This window comes from Hordeum vulgare, chromosome 1H, assembly GCF_904849725.1.
Source record: "Hordeum vulgare subsp. vulgare chromosome 1H, MorexV3_pseudomolecules_assembly, whole genome shotgun sequence".
In the NCBI taxonomy this organism is placed as follows: domain Eukaryota; kingdom Viridiplantae; phylum Streptophyta; class Magnoliopsida; order Poales; family Poaceae; genus Hordeum; species Hordeum vulgare.
This window is the reverse complement of record NC_058518.1, coordinates 510590833-510611807: the sequence shown is the minus strand read 5'-3', so window position 1 is coordinate 510611807 and position 20975 is coordinate 510590833. Positions and strand designations below refer to the sequence as shown.

The 20975-nt window shown below is 43.6% G+C and overlaps 1 protein-coding gene across 1 annotated transcript; it reads left to right on the top strand.

Annotated features, from left to right (window-relative positions):
- Positions 1 to 17286: 17286 nt before the first annotated feature.
- On the top strand, positions 17287 to 20268 carry LOC123421076 (disease resistance protein RPM1-like). The gene has a single exon (XM_045107494.1). The coding sequence runs from the start codon at positions 17287 to 17289 to the stop codon at positions 19984 to 19986; it is 2700 nt and encodes an 899-aa protein (XP_044963429.1). The 3' UTR covers positions 19987 to 20268.
- Positions 20269 to 20975: the final 707 nt, after the last annotated feature.

Sequence of the window (20975 nt, the reverse complement as noted above, 5' to 3'; positions counted from 1 at the left end):
CCACTTTTATCGAAAATTCATAAGATTGAACACACTCCAAATATGTGGGATTCTTTTTACCTAAATTTGACACTCTTCTAAACCCACTTTCGATGTCATATTCATCAAGAGTATTAAATAAATTATCAAGATCATAAGAAACATTATCACCCCAATCATGATCATTGCAATAAGTAGTGGTCATGGAAAACTCATCAAATATAGCATCCCCAAGCTTGTGGGTTTGCATATCATTAGCACAATTGATATTAATAGAATTTTTAACAATATTATTGCGATCATGCTTTTCATTCAAGGAAACATCGTGGATCACTTCATCACAATTTTCAGATTAATGAATCTCAAGCAAAACCATGGAGATAATCAAGTACACTCAACTCACTAGCAATCGGTTCATAATAATTGGACCTCTTGAAAAGTTATCAAGTGGATGAGGATCCATATCAATAGATTTTTAGCAAGCAAAGATCCAAGCAAATAGAAGGCACATGCTAACACAAGTAGACAAAAAGAGATCCGGCGAGAAAAAGGCGAATAAAACGGCAAATTGGTGAAGTGAGGGAGAGGAAAACGAGAGGCAAATAATGTAAATGCAGGAGATGAGTTTGTGATGGGTACTTGGTACGCTTGATCTTGCTATTTATCCTCCCCGGCAACGGCGCCAGAAATCCTTCTTGCTACTTCTTGAGCTTGTGTTGGCTTTCCCTTGAAGAGGAAAGGGTGATGCAACAAAGTAGATAAGTATTTCACTCAGTTTGTTGAGAACCAAGGTATCAATCCAGTAGGAGGAACAAGCAAGGCCCCAATCGTAGTACCTACACAAACAATCAAACACTTGCACCCAACGCTAAAAAGGGGTTGTCAATCCCTTCAAAGTTATTTGCAAGGATGAGATCTGATAGAGATAGATATAAAAGATTGATTGATCTGAAAGTAAAACGAAAGTAAATAAATTCAGCAAAATATTTTTGGTATTTTGGTTTATAGATCTGAAAGTATACTATGGAAAATAGACCCGGGGGCATAGGTTTCACTAGAGGCTTCTGTCATAAAGGAAAATAATACGGTGGGTGAACAAATTACTCTCGAGCAATTGATAGAAAAGCGAATAGTTATGAAGATATCCAAGGCAATGATTATGCATATAGTTGTCATTAGAGTATTAAGTTCATGAAGAACAGAGTAACGCATTAAGTAAGATGACATGATGTAGAGGGATAAACTCAAGCAATATGATGAAAACCCCATCTTTTTATTCTCGATGGCAACAATACAATACGTGCCTCGGTACCCCTACTTTGTCACTGGGTGAGGACATCGCAAGATTGAACCCAAAACTAAGCACTTCTCCCATTGAAAGAATTACCAATCTAGTTGGCCAAACCAAACCAATAACTTGAAGAGACTTGCTAAAATATGAAACCATGCATATAAGAATACAGCAGAGATTCAAATAATATTCATGGATAATCTGAACATAAACTCACAATTCATCGGATCTCGACAAACACACCGCAAAAGAGTATTACATCGGATAGATCTCCATGAAGATCATGAAGAACATGGTATTGAAGAACAAAGAGAGAGAGAAGAAGCCATCTAGCTACTAGCTATGGACCCGTAGGTTTGTGGTGAACTACTCACGCATCATTGGAGCAGCAATGGAATTGATGTAGATGCCCTCTGTGATCAATTCCCTCTCCGGCAGATTACCGGAAAAGGCTCCCAAATTGGATCTCACGGGAACACAGGCTCTCAGCGGCGGAAAAGTATTTTCGTGGCTCCCTTTAGCAATGGGGGATATTTGGGAATTTATAGGACGAAGATTAGGGTTAGGAGACCTACAGGGGGGCACAAGCCAGGGGGCGCGCCCTGCAGGCTTGTGGCCTCCCGGCGGGTGTCCTGCTCCCTACTCCAAGTCTTTTGGGTTTTTTCTGGTCCAAGAAAAATCATTCCAAAGATTTTATTCCATTTGGACTCCGTTTAATATTCATTATCTGCAATACTCAAAAACATGAAATAAAACAGAAACTGGCACAAGGCTCTAGATTAATAGGTTATAGATACGTTGGAGACGTATCAGGAACTGCCGGAGGAAGAGGTTCACCGGCAGCCCGAAGCCGACAAGGAAGTGTGTGCCGAAGATGACACACTCGCCGGCACGGGGCTCCGGCACATGCTCATCACCGGGCGCACGGGCCTTGACTAGCTACGGGGCCGAAAGCTTCCGCGTCCGCCGGAGGTAGTCGATGTGCTACACCGCCACAATCAAGCCCTCCCACATGCCGGAGGGAATCCCGACCATCTCGTCGAATGCCTGTGGGGAAGTGGACAAGAGGAAATGAGAGAAACGGCCCCCGAGCCGATCGACCGCGGGGAGGCACCACGCTCGAAGGAGGAAAGAGCGGCGGTGGTGTGCATTGCGGGCACGCCGAGGAATGACAATGGCGGCAAGCACTGCGGTCAAGAGGGGGAAGGACGGGGGCTGAGAGCTCTGGTGTGAGGGTGAGTTGGGGCGAAAGTGAGGGGAGGCAATGGCGAAACCGGCCTCCCCCTTCCCCTTTTTAAAGCCCCAGAGGAGATGTGGGGGCGTGGGACCGGCTACGCCCACGTCCCCCACTAACCCACGATACCCGCACGCATTAACCGCGCGGGGAACCCCAACCGACGGCCTGGAGCCACAATAAATCCACGTGCGGGCTGAGACATGTCAGGCCGGGACTGTAGCGATGTCTCGTCATGCGGGTAGTGGTGGGCCCGCAGTTCGCCACCGGCCCACACGTGCCTCGCCTCGGCCGGCGACCAGACCGAAGCGACGCCGCGGCGCCCGAGGCACCGCGGCAACCGGTAGGACCGCGGCCGACATTCATCTCGGCCGGCTTCCATTCCAACCGGCCCGAAGGCACATCGCCGCCTTCCAGCTCCGGCCGGCTGGTCGGCCCCGACGCCAACTCCCAACGCAAGGGGGAAACCGTTCCCCCCCCCACCCCACGTCTGGAGGCCTTCGGGCCCCAACGGTTTCGGGGGATACTGACGGGGATATGGCACCTGGGTGTACCAAAGCGGAGGAAACCCTTCTCCAAGACTTATGGGGTCGCCTCCTCCCCCCCCCCTCGGGTCGGCTGGCGGCAGCCGGCCTGTCTAGCCGACGCACACGAGGCCGACTAGCGGGATTCGCCCTGGCCGGCTGGCCCGTCGCTAGCCGGACGGTCGGCTCCCGTCCCATCTGGCCGTACTCACGTATGACGATAAGACCAGACGTATGACACAGAGGCGTTCGTGGAAGTAGTACGCGCTGACATACTCGGAGTGGCGTGCTACGGAAACAAAAGTCCTTTCCCGGCAATGGTGCCAGAAATTCTTCTGTCGTCTCTTGAGCTTGCGTTGGTTTTTCCCTTGAAGAGGAAAGGGTGATGTAGCACAGGAGCAGTAAGTATTTCCCTCAGTTTGAGAACCAAGGTATCAATCCAGTAGGAGAATCTCGTCAAGTCCAGAGTACCTGCGCAAACACAAAAGAGCTTGCACCCAACGCTTTAAAGGGGTTGTCAATCCCTTCAAGATTGATTGCAATGTGAGATCTAAAGGCGGAAAGTGCAACGAAGTAAAAGTGTAAGGCTGAAAATATGGTGTGGAGTAGACCCGGGGGCCATAGTGTTCACTAGAGGCTTTTCTCAAAATAGCAAGTATTATGGTGGGTGAACAAATTACTGTCGACTAATTGACAGAACCGCGCAAAGTCATGATGATATCTAAGGCAATGATCATACATATAGGCATCACATCCGAGACAAGTAGACCGATACTTTCTGCATCTACTACTATTACTCCACACATCGACCGCTATCCAGCATGCATCTAGTGTATTGAGTTCATGACGAACTGAGTAACGCCTTAAGCAAGATGACATGATGTAGAGGGATAATCTCAAACCAATGATGAAAACCCCATCTTTTCACCCTTGATGGAAACAACATGATGTGTGCCTTGCTACCCCTTCTGTCACTAGGGAGGTCACCGCACGGTATGAACCCAAAACCAAGCACTTCTCCCATTGCAAGAATCATAGATCTAGTTGGCCAAACAAAACCCACAACTCGAAGAGAATTACAAGGATATGAAATCATGCATAAGAGAGATCAGAAGAAACTCAAATAAGATTCATAGATAATCTGATCATAAATCCACAATTCATCGGATCTCGACAAACACACCGTAAAAGAAGGTTACATCGGATAGATCTCCATGAAGATCATGGAGAACTTTGTATTGAAGATCCAAGAGAGAGAAGAAGCCATCTAGCTACTAGCTATGGACCCATAGGTCTATGGTGAACTACTCACACATCATCGGAGAGGTCATGGTGTTTATGAAGAAGCCCTCCGTGTCCGGATCCCCCCTCCGGCAGGGCACCAGAACGTGCCCCAGATGGGATCTTGCGGAGACAGAAGCTTGCGGCGGCGGAAAAGTATTTTCGATGATCTCCTGATTTTTTCTGGGATTTTAGGGAATATATAGGTGCAAAACCTAGGGCAGAGGAGGTCCAGGGGGCCCACAAGCCCGTGAGGGCCGGCCTCCCCCCCTGTCCGTGGCTGGAGGGCTTGTGGGGTCCCTGGGGACCCCCTGCCTTGGTTCTCACGTCTCCCGATCTTCTTTTGTTTCGGAAAAAATCTTCTCGGGGATTTTATTCCGTTTGGACTCCGTTTCAAATCTTCCTCTGCAAAGGGTCAAAACACGGAAAAAACAAGAACTGACACTTGGCACTGAGTTAACACGTTAGTACCAAAAAAGATATAAAAGGCATATAAAACATCCAAACTTTGACAGGATAATAGCATGAAATCATCAACAATTATAGATACGTTGGAGACGTATCATGGCGCTAGGCGCAATGATGTGGGGCGTGATGGCCCACAAGTATAAGGGATCAATTGTAGTCCTTTCGATAAGTAAGTGCGTCGAACCCAACGAGGAGCAGAAGGATCTGACAACTGGTTTTCAGCAAGGTAAAATCTGCAGGCACTGAAATTGTCGGTAACAAGTGATTGTGTGGTGACATGATTTGTAGCGAGCAAAAAGTAACAAAAGTAGCAATGGTGCAGCAAAGTGGCCCAATCCCTTTTGTAGCAAGGGACAAGCCTGGACAAAGTCTTATAGGAGGAAAAACGATCCCGAGGACACACAGGAATTTCTGTCATGCTAGTTTTCATCATGTTCATATGATTCGCGTTCGTTACTTTGATAGTTTGATATGTGGGTGGACCGGTGCTTGGATACTGCCCTTACTTGGACAAGCATCCCACTTATGATTAACCCCTCTCGCAAGCATCCGCAACTACGGAAGAAGAATTAAGACAAAGTCTAACCATAGCATTAAACTAGTGGATCCAAATCAGCCCCTTACGAAGCAACGCATAAACTAGGGTTTAAGCTTCTGTCACCCTAGCAACCCATCATCTACTTACTACTTCCCAATGCCTTCCTCTAGGCCCAAATAATGGTGAAGTGTTATGTAGTCGACGTTCACATAACACCACTAGAGGAAAAACAACATACAACACATCAAAATACCGAACGAATACCAAATTCACATGACTAGTATTAGCATGACTTATCCCATGTCCTCAGGAACAAAAGTAACTACTCACAAAGCATAATCATATTCATGACCAGAGAGGTAATGAGTAGCATCAAGGATATGAACATAAACTCTTCCACCAAATAATCCAACTAGCATCAACTACAAAGAGTAATCAACACTACTAGCAACCTTACAAGTACCAATCGGAGTCGCGAGACGGAGATTGGTTACAAGTGATGAACTAGGGTTTGGAGATGAGATCGTGCTGATGAAGATGTTGATGGTGACGAGTCCCCTCCGATGAGAGGAGTGTTGGTGATGACGATGGCGACGATTTCCCCCTCCGGGAGGGAAGTTTCCCCGGCACGATCGTCCTGCCGCAGCTCTAGATTGGTTCTACTCAAGCTCCGCCTCGTGGCGGCGGCGAATCCACGAAAAAGCTCCTCCGTGATTTTTTTTTCCTGGACGAAACCCTTCATATAACAGAAGAGGGGGGCCAGTGGGCGAGCAGGCTGCCCACAAGCCCTCATGGCGCGGCCACGGGGTGGCCGTGCCGTGCAGGCTTGTGGCCACCTGCTAGCGCCCCTCTGACGCTTCTTCGGCCCAGTATTTTTTATAAATCCCGAAAAAATCCTCGTTGATTTTTACGGCGTTTGGAGTTGCGCAGAATAGGCCAGAATTCCAGCTGTCGGCATTCTCCCACTTCATGTAAACCTTGCAAAATAAGAGAGAAAAGGCATAAGAATTGTACCGTGAAGTGAAATAACAGCCCAAGAAGCGATAAATATCAAAATGAAAACATGATGCAAAATGGACGTATCAACTCCCCCAAGCATAGACCTCGCTTGTCCTCAAGCGAAAGCCTAGCTCAATAAATATGTCCACATGTTTAGGGAGAGAGGTGTCGACAAAACAAGATACGAACATGCATGCATCATGGTCATGATCGGAACAGCAATACCAACATATAATCTCTCATGCTAAAGTGATAATTCCTTCACAAAGTAAAGCATGGATCAAGAACCTTACCGAGAAGTAACAACCGATAGCCTTTAGTCATTGAAGCAATTGCAATTTATCACAACATCAGAAAGAGTCAAATAAGAGCTTGTAAAGCAAATTCACACACTCAATCATTCTTTCGTTCTCTACAATTGCTACAACTCACGTGGTACTTATGAGATCAAAGTTTCAACTAGACACAGAGAAAGATAGGGGCTTATAGTTTTGCCTCCCAACCATTTACCTCAAGGGTAATGTCAACAATAATAATTCATGAGCACTTACTTCCAAGTTGACATATGAATATAGATCTTTCCCAAGCATATGACGTTAGCCAAGAAAAGGCGAAATAAGGAATTGGTGTAGATCACCATGACTCTTTCAAGGGTAAAAAGTAAAGGTATAAGATAGGCCCTTCGCAGAGGGAAGCAGAGGTTGTCATGCGCTTTTAAGGTTTGGATGCTTGTCCTCTTAGTGCGGAGGAACGTCACTTTATATTGCCTCCTGTGATAAAGAACTTTATTATGCAGTCTGTCGCTTTTATGTCTTCCTCATCACCGGTTCGTACAAAGCTTATTTTCCACACACTAATAGATCATACATATTAGATAGCAATTTTTATTTGTTTGCACCGATGACAACTTACTTGAAGGATCTTATTCAATCCATAGGTAGGTATGGTGGACACTCATGGCAAAACTGGGTTGAAGGTTTATGGATGCACAAGTAGTATCTCTACTTGGTGCGGGAGTTTTGGCTAATATGAGGTGGAAGCAATCGTCACATGCTAAGGGATCTCTAATAATATAACATTGTTCGGAGCCAAGCAAACACAATTCATTATGTTGTCTTCCTTGTCCAACATCTACTTCTAGGCATGCAATAGTTTAGTGAGTGTTCACAATCATAGATGGTGTCAGAGATGATATATTTATATGTGAACCTCTCCTTCTTTATCACTTCCTATTAATTGCAACCATGACCAAGGTCTACGTTTGCCTACCCTCAACAAGTTTCAATCCTCATTCTTTTTATATCTGAAGCCATCACTTCCCATAAGATCATTACATGATCTTTCATGCTTTTGTTCTATTCTCACTCTTTTGATCATGGCAAGAGGCAAAGCCCTTCATCTAAGACACTCTTTATTATATGGCTCACGTGCTCGAATACATCGGGGGTGACACAAAGCAAAACTCAAGACTAAAACAATAAGACTTTTAATCTACTAGAAAAAGAGAAAACTGAAAAGGAAAACTAAAACAAAGGTAAAGGCAAAAGATGTGATGGTGATACGATACCGGGGCAACTCCCGCAAGCTTGGCACAAGCCAAGGGGATTGCCCATACCCATGTTGAGTTGTCTTCCTTTGGTGGTGATGGTGGAGGAGTTGTTGCAACATGGGTTTGATCCTCCGTCTTCCAAGGCATAGGTGCTCCATCATGGAAAGATGAACGAGTCTCCGGAATCCTCAAATCTGCAGCCAACCGTACTGATTTAAATATGTAGTCATACTCACAGGTTTGGTTCTACAGGTCATAGATCTGGGCCTGTCATAGAGCCTGGAGAGGTGCTTCCCAATGTCATTGGCATCATTCCTGTGCTTGTTGGTGAACTCCGTGATCATCATGTGGTTGGCGTTGAGTCCACGCTCCACCATCCATTGGCACTTGAAGACTTGTTGCTCCATTACTTCGAGCCTCGTCTCCATGCTTCTGGTCTTCTTGGGCCCCTCAACATCACGGATGTGCAACATCCCCTCACGCATCTCGATAGATTGAGGGTGTTGCAGCACTCCCGTGAGGTAGGGATTGATGGCCTTCTCGAAGATCTTGTCCTTCGGAGCTTTTGGGGAAGTCATAGCGATCTAGATCTGCAACAGAAACAGGCTCGAAACGAAAAACAGAGGAAATCTGCGTGATGCAGGGGTTAGACCAAATGGGAGTATATATAATGATTTTTTCCAGACCAGAAGGAGTACTCCACACGAAAATGGAGTCCGGGAGGCGCACGAGGTGGCCACAAGCCCTCCCTGCGCGGCCAGGGGGTGGGCTCGTGCCGTGTAGGCTTGTCGCCTCCTCGCGCTTTCCGGACTACTTCCAATTTTTGTATTTTTTTCAAATATTCCAAAACGGAGAAAAATTCCTACTGGAAAAGTTTTGGACTCTGTTTTCTTACCAAATCACATACCTCTTCGTTTTCGGAGTCTCAAACGGGCTGATAAATATCCCTTACGTATTCTTTCGGAGTTATGGTATTGATAATATTGCTTTCAACATTTATGGGAGTACCTGAGATATAATGCTTGATTCTCTGCCCATTTACAACTCTCGGACAATTACCTTCCGTGTTGTTGATCTTGATAGCACCGAAACGATATACTTCCTCAACAACATAGGGACCTTCCCATTTAGAGAGAAGCTTGCCTGCAAAGAATCTTATACGAGAGTTATATAGCAAGACATAATCACCTACATTGAACTCACGCTTTTGTATCCTCTTATCATGCCACCTCTTAACCTTTTCTTTGAACAACTTGGCATTCTCATATGCCTGAGTTCTCCATTCATCAAGCGAGCTAATATCAAATAACCTCTTCTTACCGGCAAGTTTGAAATCAAAGTTGAGCTCTTTGATTGCCCAATAAGCTTTATGCTCTAGCTCAAGAGGTAAATGACATGCTTTACCGTACACCATTTTGTACAGAGACATGCCCATGGGATTCTTATAGGCAGTTCTATAAGCCCACAGTGCATCATCGAGCTTCTTAGACCAATTCTTTCTTGACCTGTTGACAGTCTTTTGCAGAATTAGTTTAATCTCTCTATTGCTTAGCTCTACTTGACCACTGGAGTGAGGATGGTAGGGAGACGCAATTCTATGGTTGACATCGTACTTAGCAAGCGTTTTATGGAAAGCACCATGAATGAAGTGTGAACCACCGTCGTTCATTAGATATCTAGGGAAGATAACTTCTTTCAGCATCCTGATAGAGGTGTTGTGATCAGCACTACTAGTCGGGATAGCTTCTACCCACTTAGTGATGTAATCAACAGCAACTAGGATATGAGTATACCCGTTGGAATTTGGAAAAGGTCCCATATAATCAAAGCCCCAGACATCAAATGGTTCAGTGACAAGTGAATAGTTCATAGGAATTTCCTGACGTTTACCGATATTACCTATTCTTTGACATTCGTCACAAGACAAGACAAACTTACGGGCATCCTTGAAGAGAGTGGGCCAATAGAAACCTGATTGCAATACCTTGTGTGCAGTTCTATCTCCCGCATGGTGTCCTCCGTAGGCCTCGGAGTGACACTTCTGTAGGATCTGTCCCTATTCATGTTCAGGTACACAACGTCTAATAACATCATCTACTCCTTCCTTATAAAGGTGAGGATCATCCCAAAAGTAGTGTCTCAAGTCAAAGAAAATTTTCTTCTTTTGCTGGTACGTAAAACTAGGTGGTATGTATTTGGCAACGATATAGTTTGCATAATCAGCATACAACGGTGCACTACGTGAAGCATTGATGACATTCAATTGCTCAACGGGAAAGCTACCGTCAATAGGTTGTGGGTCATCAAGAACGTTCTCCAACCTAGAAAAGTTATCTGTTACTGGGTTATCAGCACCCTTCCTGTCAACAACGTGCAAATCAAATTCTTGTAGCAAGAGAACCCATCTGATAAGTCTAGGTTTAGCGTCCTTCTTCTCCATGAGGTACTTAATAGCAGCATGATCAGAGTGAATAGTGACTTTGGAATCAACTATGTAAGACCTGAACTTTTCACATGCAAACACGACTGCTAAAAACTCCTTCTCCGTAGTAGCATAGTTTCTCTGGGCACTGTCTAGAATTTTACTAGCGTAGTGAATAACATTCAACTTCTTATCGACTCTTTGCCCTAGAACAGCACCAACAGCATAATCACTAGCATCACACATGATTTCAAAAGGTAAGTTCCAATCAGGTGGTTGAACAATAGGTGCAGTTATCAAAGCCTTCTTAAGTATTTCGAAGGCTTCCTCACAATCATCATCAAAAACAAAAGGAATATCCTTTTGTAAGAGATTGGTAAGAGGCCTGAAATCTTAGAGAAGTCTTTAATGAACCTTCTATAGAAACCAGCATGACCAAGGAAACTTCTTATTCCTTTGATATCTGTAGGGTACGGCATTTTCTCGATTGCATCAACCTTAGCCTTATCGACTTCAGTACCTCTTTCAGAAATTTTATGTCCTAAGATGATGCCTTCATTAACCATAAAGTGGCACTTCTCCCAATTCAAGACAAGATTGGTGTCTTTACATCTCTGTAAGACTCGATCAAGGTTGCTGAGGCAATCATCAAAAGAAGACCCGTAAATGGGAAAAGTCATCCATGAAAACCTCGACAATCTTTTCACAAAAGTCAGAGAATATAGCCATCATACACCTTTGAAAGGTGGCAGGTGCATTACATAAGCCAAAAGGCATACGTCTATAAGCAAAGGTACCGAAAGGGCAGGTGAAAGTGGTTTTCTCCTGATCAGATTGTGCAACTGGTATTTGGGAGAAACCAGAATAACTGTCTAGAAAGCAGAAGTGTGTGTGTTTGGATAGCCTTTCTAGCATTTGGTCGATAAAAGTCAAAGGGTAATGATCTTTCCTAGTGGCTTTATTCAATTTCCTAAAATCGATCACCATCCTATAGCCAGTAATAATCCTCTGTGGGATCAATTCATCCTTATCATTAGGGACAACGGTAATGTCCCCCTTCTTAAGGACGCAGTGCATCGGACTCACCCAATTGCTATGAGCAACAGGATAGATAATACCCGCTTCAAGGAGCTTTAGTATTTCTTTTCTTACTACTTCTTTCATCTTAGGATTCAATCTCCTTTGATGATCAGCAACTGGTTTGAAATCAGGATCGGTTTTAATCTTGTGCTGGCATAGAGTGGGACTAGTGCCCTTAATATCATCAAGAGTATATCCAATAGCAGCACGGTGCTTCCTCAGAGTTTTTAGTAACTTCTTTTCTTCATGCTCTGAGAGGCTAGCACTAATAATGACAGGATATATCTCTTTTTCATCTAGATATGCATACTGAAGAGTATGAGGCAACTGTTTAACCTAGAACACAGGATCACCCTTTGGTGGGGGTGGATCCCCAAGCAGTTCAACAGGCAGATTATTCTTAAGGATAGGATATTGTTCTAAGACAACTCTATCTATCTCATCCCTTTCATCCATATGCATATCATTTTCATGCTCAAGCAAGTATTGCTCTAAGGGATCAGTAGGAGGCACGGCAATAGAAGCTAAGGCAATAGTTTCATCCCTACTAGGCAACTCCTTTTCATGAGGTTGTCTACCAAACTTGGAGAAATTGAACTCATGTGACACACCTTCAAAGCCAACAGTGACAGTTTGCTTCTCACAATCAATATGAGCATTGACGGTATTGATAAAGGGTATGCCAAATATGATGGGACAAAAGCTATCTTGTGCAGTAGCAAGAACAAGGAAATCAGCGAGATACTTCGTTTTACCACACAAGACTTCAACATCCCTAACAATTCCCATAGGGCAGATAGCAATGATCTCCTATATTAACAGAAACCACAGGCGTGCCAACAGCAGGCCTATGTTTGTCTCTAGCATGAGGTTTAGCTACTCTAGCAGCATCTTCACAGAAGTGAATATTATGTCCCTCAACATCGTCGGACAGAAGATCTTTGATAATAGCAATGCTAGGTTCAACTCTAATTTGCTCAGGGGGTGTAGGTGTTCTAATGTAGCCTCTACGTATCACAGTTGAAGCTTTAGAATGATCCTTTATCCTAACAGGGAAAGGTGGTTTCTCAATGTAAGCACTGGGAACCACAGGATCATTATAGGCAATGACTTTCTCTTCAACTGGAGTGGGTTTAACTACATTGACTTCTAAGGGAGGATGATATTTAAACCACTTCTCTTTGGGGAGATCAATATGGGAAGAAAAGGATTCACACAATGAAGCTACTATCTCAGAGTCAAGTCCATACTTAGTGCTAAACTCACAAAAAGTATTTGTCTCAACAAAGGATTTAACGCAATCAAACGTGAAATTCATACCTGGCTCCTTACCTTCTTCAAGCTCCCAATCTTCAGAGTTGCGTTTAATTATCTCCAATAAATTCCATTTGAAGTCTATATCTCTCTTCATAAAAGAATCGGTACAAGAAGTGTCAAGCATGGTGCGATCATCATGAGAAAGTTGAGCATAGAAGTTCTGAACGATAATTTCTCTCGAGAGCTCATGATTGGGGCATGAATATAACATTGATTTAAGCCTCCCCCAAGCTTGAGCGATGCTTTCTCTGTCACGAGGCCAAAAGTTATAAATATAATTCCGATCACGATGTACTAAATGCATAGGATAAAACTTTTGATGAAATTCCAATTTCAACCGATTGTAGTTCCATGATCCAGTATCATCACATAGCCTATACCATGTCAACGCCTTATCCCTCAAAGATAAGGGAAAGACCTTCTTCTTGGCATCATCCTCGGGCAAACCTGCAAGCTTAAATAAACCACAAACTTCATCTACATAGATTAGATGCAAGTCTGGATGTGATGTTCCATCTCCTGTAAAAGGATTAGCCAGCAGTTTCTCAAGCATACCCGAAGGAAATTCAAAGCAAATATTTTCAGTAGGTGCACCAGGTTGAGGAGCAACTCTTTGTGCTTCCGTTCGAGGTGAAGATACCCCGAACAAGCCCCTCAAAGGATTAGTATCCATAGTGACAAGTGACAATAAATTTCAGCACACTATATGAATGTTTCCTTACCAATTTCCACTTACCAAAGGCGCTTCACTCCCCGGCAACGGAGCCAGAAACGAGTCTTGATGACCCACAAGTATAGGGGATCAATCATAGTCCTTTCGATAAGTAAGAGTGTCGAACGCAACGAGGAGCAGAAGGATCTGACAAGTGGTTTTCAGCAAGGTAAAATCTGCAGGCACTGAAATTGTCGGTAACAAGTGATTGTGTGGTGAGATGATTCGTAGCGAGCAACAAGTAACAAAAGTAGCAAAGGTGCAGAAAAGTGGCCCAATCCCTTTTGTAGCAAGGGACAAGCCTGGACAAAGTCTTATAGGAGGAAAAACACTCCCGAGGACACACGGGAATTTCTGTCATGCTAGTTTTCATCATGTTCATATGATTCGCATTCGTTACTTTGATAGTTTGATATGTGGGTGGACCGGCGCTTGGGTACTGCCCTTACTTGGACAAGCATACCACTTATGATTAACCCCTCTCGCAAGCATCCGCAACTATGAAAGAAGAATTAAGACAAAGTCTAACCATAGCATTAAACTAGTGGATCCAAATCAGCCCCTCACGAAGCAACGCATAAACTAGGGTTTAAACTTCTGTTACTCTAGCAACCCATCATCTACTTACTATTTCCCAATGCCTTCCTCTAGGCCCAAATAATGGTGAAGTGTTATGTAGTCGACGTTCACATAACACCACTAGAGGAAAAACAACATACAACACATCAAAATACCGAACGAATACCAAATTCACATGACTAGTATTAGCATGACTTATCCCATGTCCTCAGGAACAAAAGTAACTACTCACAAAGCATAATCATATTCATGACCAGAGAGGTAATGAGTAGCATCAAGGATCTGAACATAAACTCTTCCACCAAATAATCCAACTAGCATCAACTACAAAGAGTAATCAACACTACTAGCAACCTTACAAGTACCAATCGGAGTCGCGAGACGGAGATTGGTTACAAGTGATGAACTAGGGTTTGGAGATGAGATGGTGCTGATGAAGATGTTGATGGTGACGAGTCCCCTCCGATGAGAGGAGTGTTGGTGATGACGATGGCGACAATTTCCCCCTCCGAGAGGGAAGTTTCCCCGGCAGGATCGTCCTGCCAGAGCTCTAGATTGGTTTTGCTCAAGTTCCGCCTCGTGGCGGCGGCGAATCCACGAAAAAGCTCCTCCGTGATTTTTTTCCTGGACGAAACCCTTCATATAGCAGAAGAGGGGGGCCAGTAGGCCAGCAGGCTGCCCACAAGCCTTCATGGCACGGCCAGGGGGGTGGTCGCGCCGTGCAGGCTTGTGGCCACCTATTGACGCCCCTCTGGCGCTTCTTCGGCCTAGTATTTTTTATAAATCCGGAAAAAAAATCCTCGTTGATTTTTACGACGTTTGGAGTTGCGCAGAATAGGTATCTCAACTTTGCTCCACTTTCAGGCCAGAATTCCAGCTGCCGGCATTCTCCCTCTTCATGTAAACCTTACAAAATAAGAGAGAAAAGGCATAAGAATTATACCGTGAAGTGAAATAACAGCCTAGCTCTTATATATGGGAATAAAAGAAAAAAGGCTATGGGGGGTTTTCCCTACAGTAGCCGGTCAAAAAAAAATAACAGCCCAAGAAGCGATAAATATCAACATGAAAACATGATGCAAAATGAACGTATCAGGGGGCAGCGAGGCTACAGGACCCCGGTGACCGCCGAGGCTGACCGGGCGAGACGACACTATAGCCTCGCTCACCCCTACCTGCTCCATGACGAGCCGACGCGTTTGCCATCGGGACACAGGACCGGCGGACCCTGTGACGGAGAAGACCCGACATTCGACGGGCCCCGCAGCTAGCCGAAGAGGCGGGCGGCCAGGCCCCATCACCTGTCCTACCCCTACCCCTGTACACTACAGGCTGCACTATAAAGCCTTGCCTTTGCCCCCAAAGAGGGAGAGGCTGGTCAGATTCACACATGATAGAGAAACAAAAAGACACCAAACCCCACCAAGGTAGCAAGAGCATCATCTTCCTCCTCACGAACAGCTCGAGGAGCATCATTGTACTGTGTTTCTCATATAGTCACACAGACATGGCTAGAGGTTTTACCTCACCGGAGGACCCTGAACCTGGGTAGATCGACGTCATGTGTGTTGCGCCTACACCCATTCCGAGACACTGCGGCGTCCATCGGCCCCAAAACACGAACTAAGCCATCCCCTAACATGTGTCCCGGAAACCACGAACTAAGAGTATTAACTCTTACCTCCTTACCTTGCGTGTAAAAAAAGAGTAGGAGGGAACATGTTAAAACTTGGCATTTATTTATACAAAATCAAGCTGTTTTAACATTTATTATAGGGATACGTGTAGTTCTAGATCATCGATTTGACTAGTTAAATATGCGTTATATGTAAGCCATTATATATTATTAGATTCTTAAGCGAATGTTGTTTCTAAATATATATTTTTTATCAATATAATATATATTTATCTAGCTAAATCAGCAACCTAAAATAATGTGCATATCTTATAAACCCAGATGAAGGGAGCATTTGAATTAGATGGATATATACATCATTGAATTCCATGCACAAAAGATCTCCTTGTGGCTGCATAGGCGGCACATGCGTCTGTGCCAAAAAAGTCAAAACCTGATCGTGTGGAATCATGGAAAGAGGATACTCGTTACAGATAATACAGAAACAGTGTATCCATCTCCTCTCCCCCAGTCTCTTCTTCCGCGCTGCTTCAGCGCCCCTCGCTCTCCTTGATCTCCCCTTCCGATCAAGCAGGCATGGAAGCGAGCTGCAGCGCCTGCCTGGTCTCTCCCCCTGATCTTGTTGCCTGACGAACACGGGGTTGGGGCGGCGCCAAAGCCACCCAGACCGGTCGATCTGGTGGGTGGTTTGGGCTCAGCGGCTAGGAGGGGTCATGGAACCAAGTAATCGTCAGGTTAGCAACAGCTACTGCTCTAATCGGACGCTGTGCAGTTAATCAGAGCCGATTACCAGCTGACCTATTTTCTTTCACACTTCATCGTCCTATTTATGTGTTCAGTATAATAAAAGAAAGTTCTGCGTCGCTTCTTTTTTCCCCACCGTGGCACCCTTGCACTTTATTCGTCGGACGATGAATTATCCTCTGCTGCCTGCGTCAAATTTTGTACCCCCAAGTCAGGGATTAGGATTGTTAACTGCCCAACACGATTTTTTTTGTTAGCTGATATCTTTTAGGACTGTTGTTATGTACTCCTTCTGTTTCAAAGTAAGTGTATGTACTCCTTCTAGTATAAAATTTATACTAAGTTAGTAGTACTAAATCTGGGACACTTATTTTGGGACGGAGGGAGTATTTGCGTTGCCCTTTTACTAATTTTCTTCATATAAAGAATTAAAAACTAAGATTTGGGACCAAAAGCGGTCTGCACTTAGCAGTGACCATCGAATAAGTTTCTTCAGCACGCAAGGAAATATATTATTCTTTGAAAAGGTGCATCGACCGATGCGGAAGCTGAGGTTACAACCTCCTTCTAAAATAGATGAAAAAATAATCTGTTCAGTATGCCGATGAATTTTGGGGTAAAATATGTAAGTGAAGCAGTTGGATTCAACCAGAATTTTGAATCGATCACTGCACTTCCCAAATGGCGCTAAATGCAATATGGACAGATGAGTACTAATCTGGGCCATCGGTTGGTCCTGAGATAGTAATAATTATAGTATATTTTGGTTTAATGTTGGTGTGGGTTAATTTGCACATTATTTTTCCTCTCCAACTTATGCTTTTGCCCGCAATTGTTTGTTTCCTTAATTACAAGGGTGCTAAAATTTTCTAATTTCGCAACGCGGTGTTACTAAATCTGCAGGGAACTTTCTTCTAGTTGAGAAGGGGAACAATGGCAGAAGCTGTGATACTAGTTTTACTTCAAAAACTTGCATCTACACTGGGAGGAGCTACACTGAAAGTATTCGGCTCACGACTGGGGAAAGAAGCTATCTTTTTGCTTGAAGTGGAAAACAACATGAAAGAAATTGAGATCGAATTCGATGTAATGCAAGCGTTTATAAATCAAGTAGATCCATACTTGACAAACAATCAAATCTTCCAATGCTGGTTGAAGCATATAAGGAAGGTTGCCTTTGAAGTTGAGGATATTATTGATGAATATGCATTTCTCCTTGGGAAGATGGATGGCACAGAAAGTTTTCTGAGGAAAACATTCCGTCAGTCAAAAAATGTCATGATTTGGTATAATGTTGCTTCTCAGCTTAAACAAGTCAAGAGTCGCCTTCAGAACTTAACAACTATGAAAGAGAGGTATGGTATCAAGATATATGACAATGATGAAACCTCATCAAGCCATAGTATTAGCCGCAAGTTCTACTTTTCCGATTCTTCGTACTTAAATGATCATGATAATGCAATTGTGGGGCAAAAAGATCACTTGAAGAAGTTGTTAGGCTGCCTAAATGATGCAGGTCCGGATCGTGCTATTATCATGATCCAGGGAATGGGTGGATCAGGTAAATCTACACTTGCAAGAAGCATCTATAGGAAGCAAGATGTCACGTTATGTCATGCATGGATCTCAACGTCCCGAAATCGTCAAGTTGAAGATATTCTTACAAACATTATAGATAAGCTTGATATTGGATCAGATGAACATGACAACAGTGATTGTGAAGGAATGGTGAAGACCATCCAAACTTACCTTCAGAATAGAAAGTATCTTATTGTTTTAGATGACTTGTGGGATAGAGAATCATGGTCATGCTTTGATAATGCATTTCCAAAGAATAGCCACGGAAGTATAGTCATCATTACTACAAGAAATGAAGCTGTCGCATCGTTAGCCGAGGAGGAACATACTATTAGGCTTGGAAATCTCTCAGAAGAAGAATCATGGGACCTCTTCAGCAAAAAAGCATTCATGAAGCTGCCAGAGGCAACATGCCCGGATGGTCTCATCAGTTGTGCTAAGAAAATTTTGGAGAAGTGCCAAGGTTTGCCTCTTGCTATTGCAGCTATTGGGAGCCTCCTTTCTTATAGAGGTATGGAGGAGCGGGAGTGGAAATCATTCTATAATCAGCTAAATTGGCAATTAACTTATAATCCAGAGCTCAGCAGGGTATCAAATGTTCTCAGCTCAAGCTTAAACGATCTTCCAACCCATCTAAAGAATTGTTTCCTGTACTGTGGATTATTCCCAGAAGATTGTGAAATTAGACGGAAGTGGATAATCAGAATGTGGATAGCTGAAGGGTTTGTGGAAGATCGAGGTGCAGAGATAACGCTGGAGGAAGTGGCAGAGGAATATCTGAAGGAACTTATTCAGCGCTCGCTGATTCAAGTTGTTGAAAGAAATGAATTTGGAAGGCCAAGAAGGTTTAAAGTGCATAATATAGTGAAAGAAATTACTCGGACATCATCAAAAAAACAGAGGTTTGGTCTTATATGTTATAACCCAGTTCTCACTAGTCTTGGAGATACCGAGCGCCGTGTGTTTGTGCACGCTGGAGGCCAAGACTTTCAACCAGGTGCAGCCTGGCAGCAGCTGCGCTCATTTTTATTATTTGATAAACATGTCTCGGTTCCATGGATTCGTGCTGCTTCATCAAGTTTCAGGTTATTAAGGGTCATGTGCCTCAGATATTCCCTCCTTCAAAATTTCCCAAATGCCATAGTTGGTTTATTCAATTTGTACTACCTTGATTTGTCACGTACGAAAGTGAAGAAGATACCAAAGTCAGTGGCAAGGCTCAAGAACCTGCAGACACTGCATCTCAGGCGTACATTTGTAAGGAAGTTGCCACGTGAAATAAAACTGCTCATAAATCTCCGTCACTTGTCTGTGAGTAGCGACCTATATGGCACATCGATTTTAGGTAATATTTGTGGTCTCAAGTCTCTGCAGACTCTCAGAGATGTAAAAGCCAGCAAAAATCTTGTACAAAATCTCAGCTTCTTGATGCAGCTTAAAACCTTGAGCATTACAAATGTGTTGGCAAGCCAGAACAAAGATCTTTGGAGTTCCGTTGGAAAGTTAACTGTTCTTACTAGGTTGGCTGTTGCAAGTGATGCTGATGATGAGATTCTTTCTATAAAAAACTTCAGAGCACCCCAATATCTGGAGAAGTTCTACTTGGATGGCAAGTTGGCGGATGGTGCGCTTTTCCCTATATCTGGACGTTTTCAGAACCTTAAGCGGTTGTCAATGCGGTTATCTGGTCTAGTGCAAGATCCTGTCAGTGCCTTGTCTGAAATGACAAATCTGATTTACCTTGAGCTTACTTGTGCCTATAATGGGGAGTCATTGGTGTTCTGTTGTGGATCATTCCTGAAGCTCAGACAACTTCGCCTGGAGAAGCTAGAAAACTTGAACTCAGTTGAGATAAATAATGGCAGCATGGTGAACTTGACTGACATAGAATTTCATGACCTGGGAAAATTGGAATATGTGCCAGAAGGTCTTACATATCTAACGAAGCTTCAGCACTTGGTTGCAGATAAAATGCCAGAATTGTTCACAAGAAAGTTGGAGGAAGAACATCGGAATGGGTTTCTTCAGCACATTGGTAGCATCGAATGTGTGTGATACTGTGTGCTTTGGTCAAAGTTATATTGCTCATCTGAGACTGCTGCTATTTGATTTGAAGAGGAAGTGGCTGTTTCTTTTCTTCATGAATAAAATGCATTTTCTTCCAACTATGTGTTTCATTTTCTTTTAAGCATCATATGGGTTGTACTAATAAAGAAAGAAGGCACTATACTTCTCATTGATGTTTGTTTTGTTGAACGGACTGGTAAACTTTCTATCCGTTGCAAGTTTGTAACATAAACATTTTTCTCCTGTGTTATTGTAATTTTTACTGGACTACTTTGATTTATGGCTCTGAGTTGTAATTAGAGAAATGACATATCTTCATTGACGTTGCTGTTCTCGAACGGGTAGTTTGCTAAGTGATGATCATCTCATGGTAACACTGGAACTCAACTACTTGCATAGGTTGCCCTGCACTGTTTGATCCTCTATTTTTCTTGAAAAATATGTTTGAAACTCTATTGCAAAGTCCTTGGTTATCGGGAAGAAGGGAAAGTAACTTATTCGACCATAGGTTTGTGTATGGTGATTTTCTATGAAGTACTCCCTCTGTAAACTAAAATAGTTATCTAAATGTTTTTATATTAATTTACGGAAGGAGTATGTGTTATCGGGTTTTGATAGGTTGGACTGTCGGATCGTCTTACAAACACAGAGGTCTACCCCATAATAGAGTTTATGTTTTTTTTTTGAATGTCGGCAGGAGAGCTGTCAAATTCATTGATCAGAAGAAAGTATTACAAGAACGGACTGCTTAGTTTATTGCGGAAAACCGGGCAAAAACCATAGCAACTTCTAACTAGACTAGATCTAGAGCACCACAAGACATACAAGGCGTCGGAAGGCGAAACCCCACAACACACCCGGTCGGGCACTCGAGTGCCTTCGCTGCTACGAGAGTGCACATCGACAACCGCCGTATTTTACCGGGCTGCCACGAGCATATCCGCAGACCTCGAGGACATCGGAGAGGAACGATAGGT

Coding starts and splice junctions, on each gene's coding strand:
- LOC123421076 (XM_045107494.1), top strand. CDS start 17,287: ATGGCAGAAGCTGTGATACTAGTTTTACTTCAAAAACTTGCATCTACA.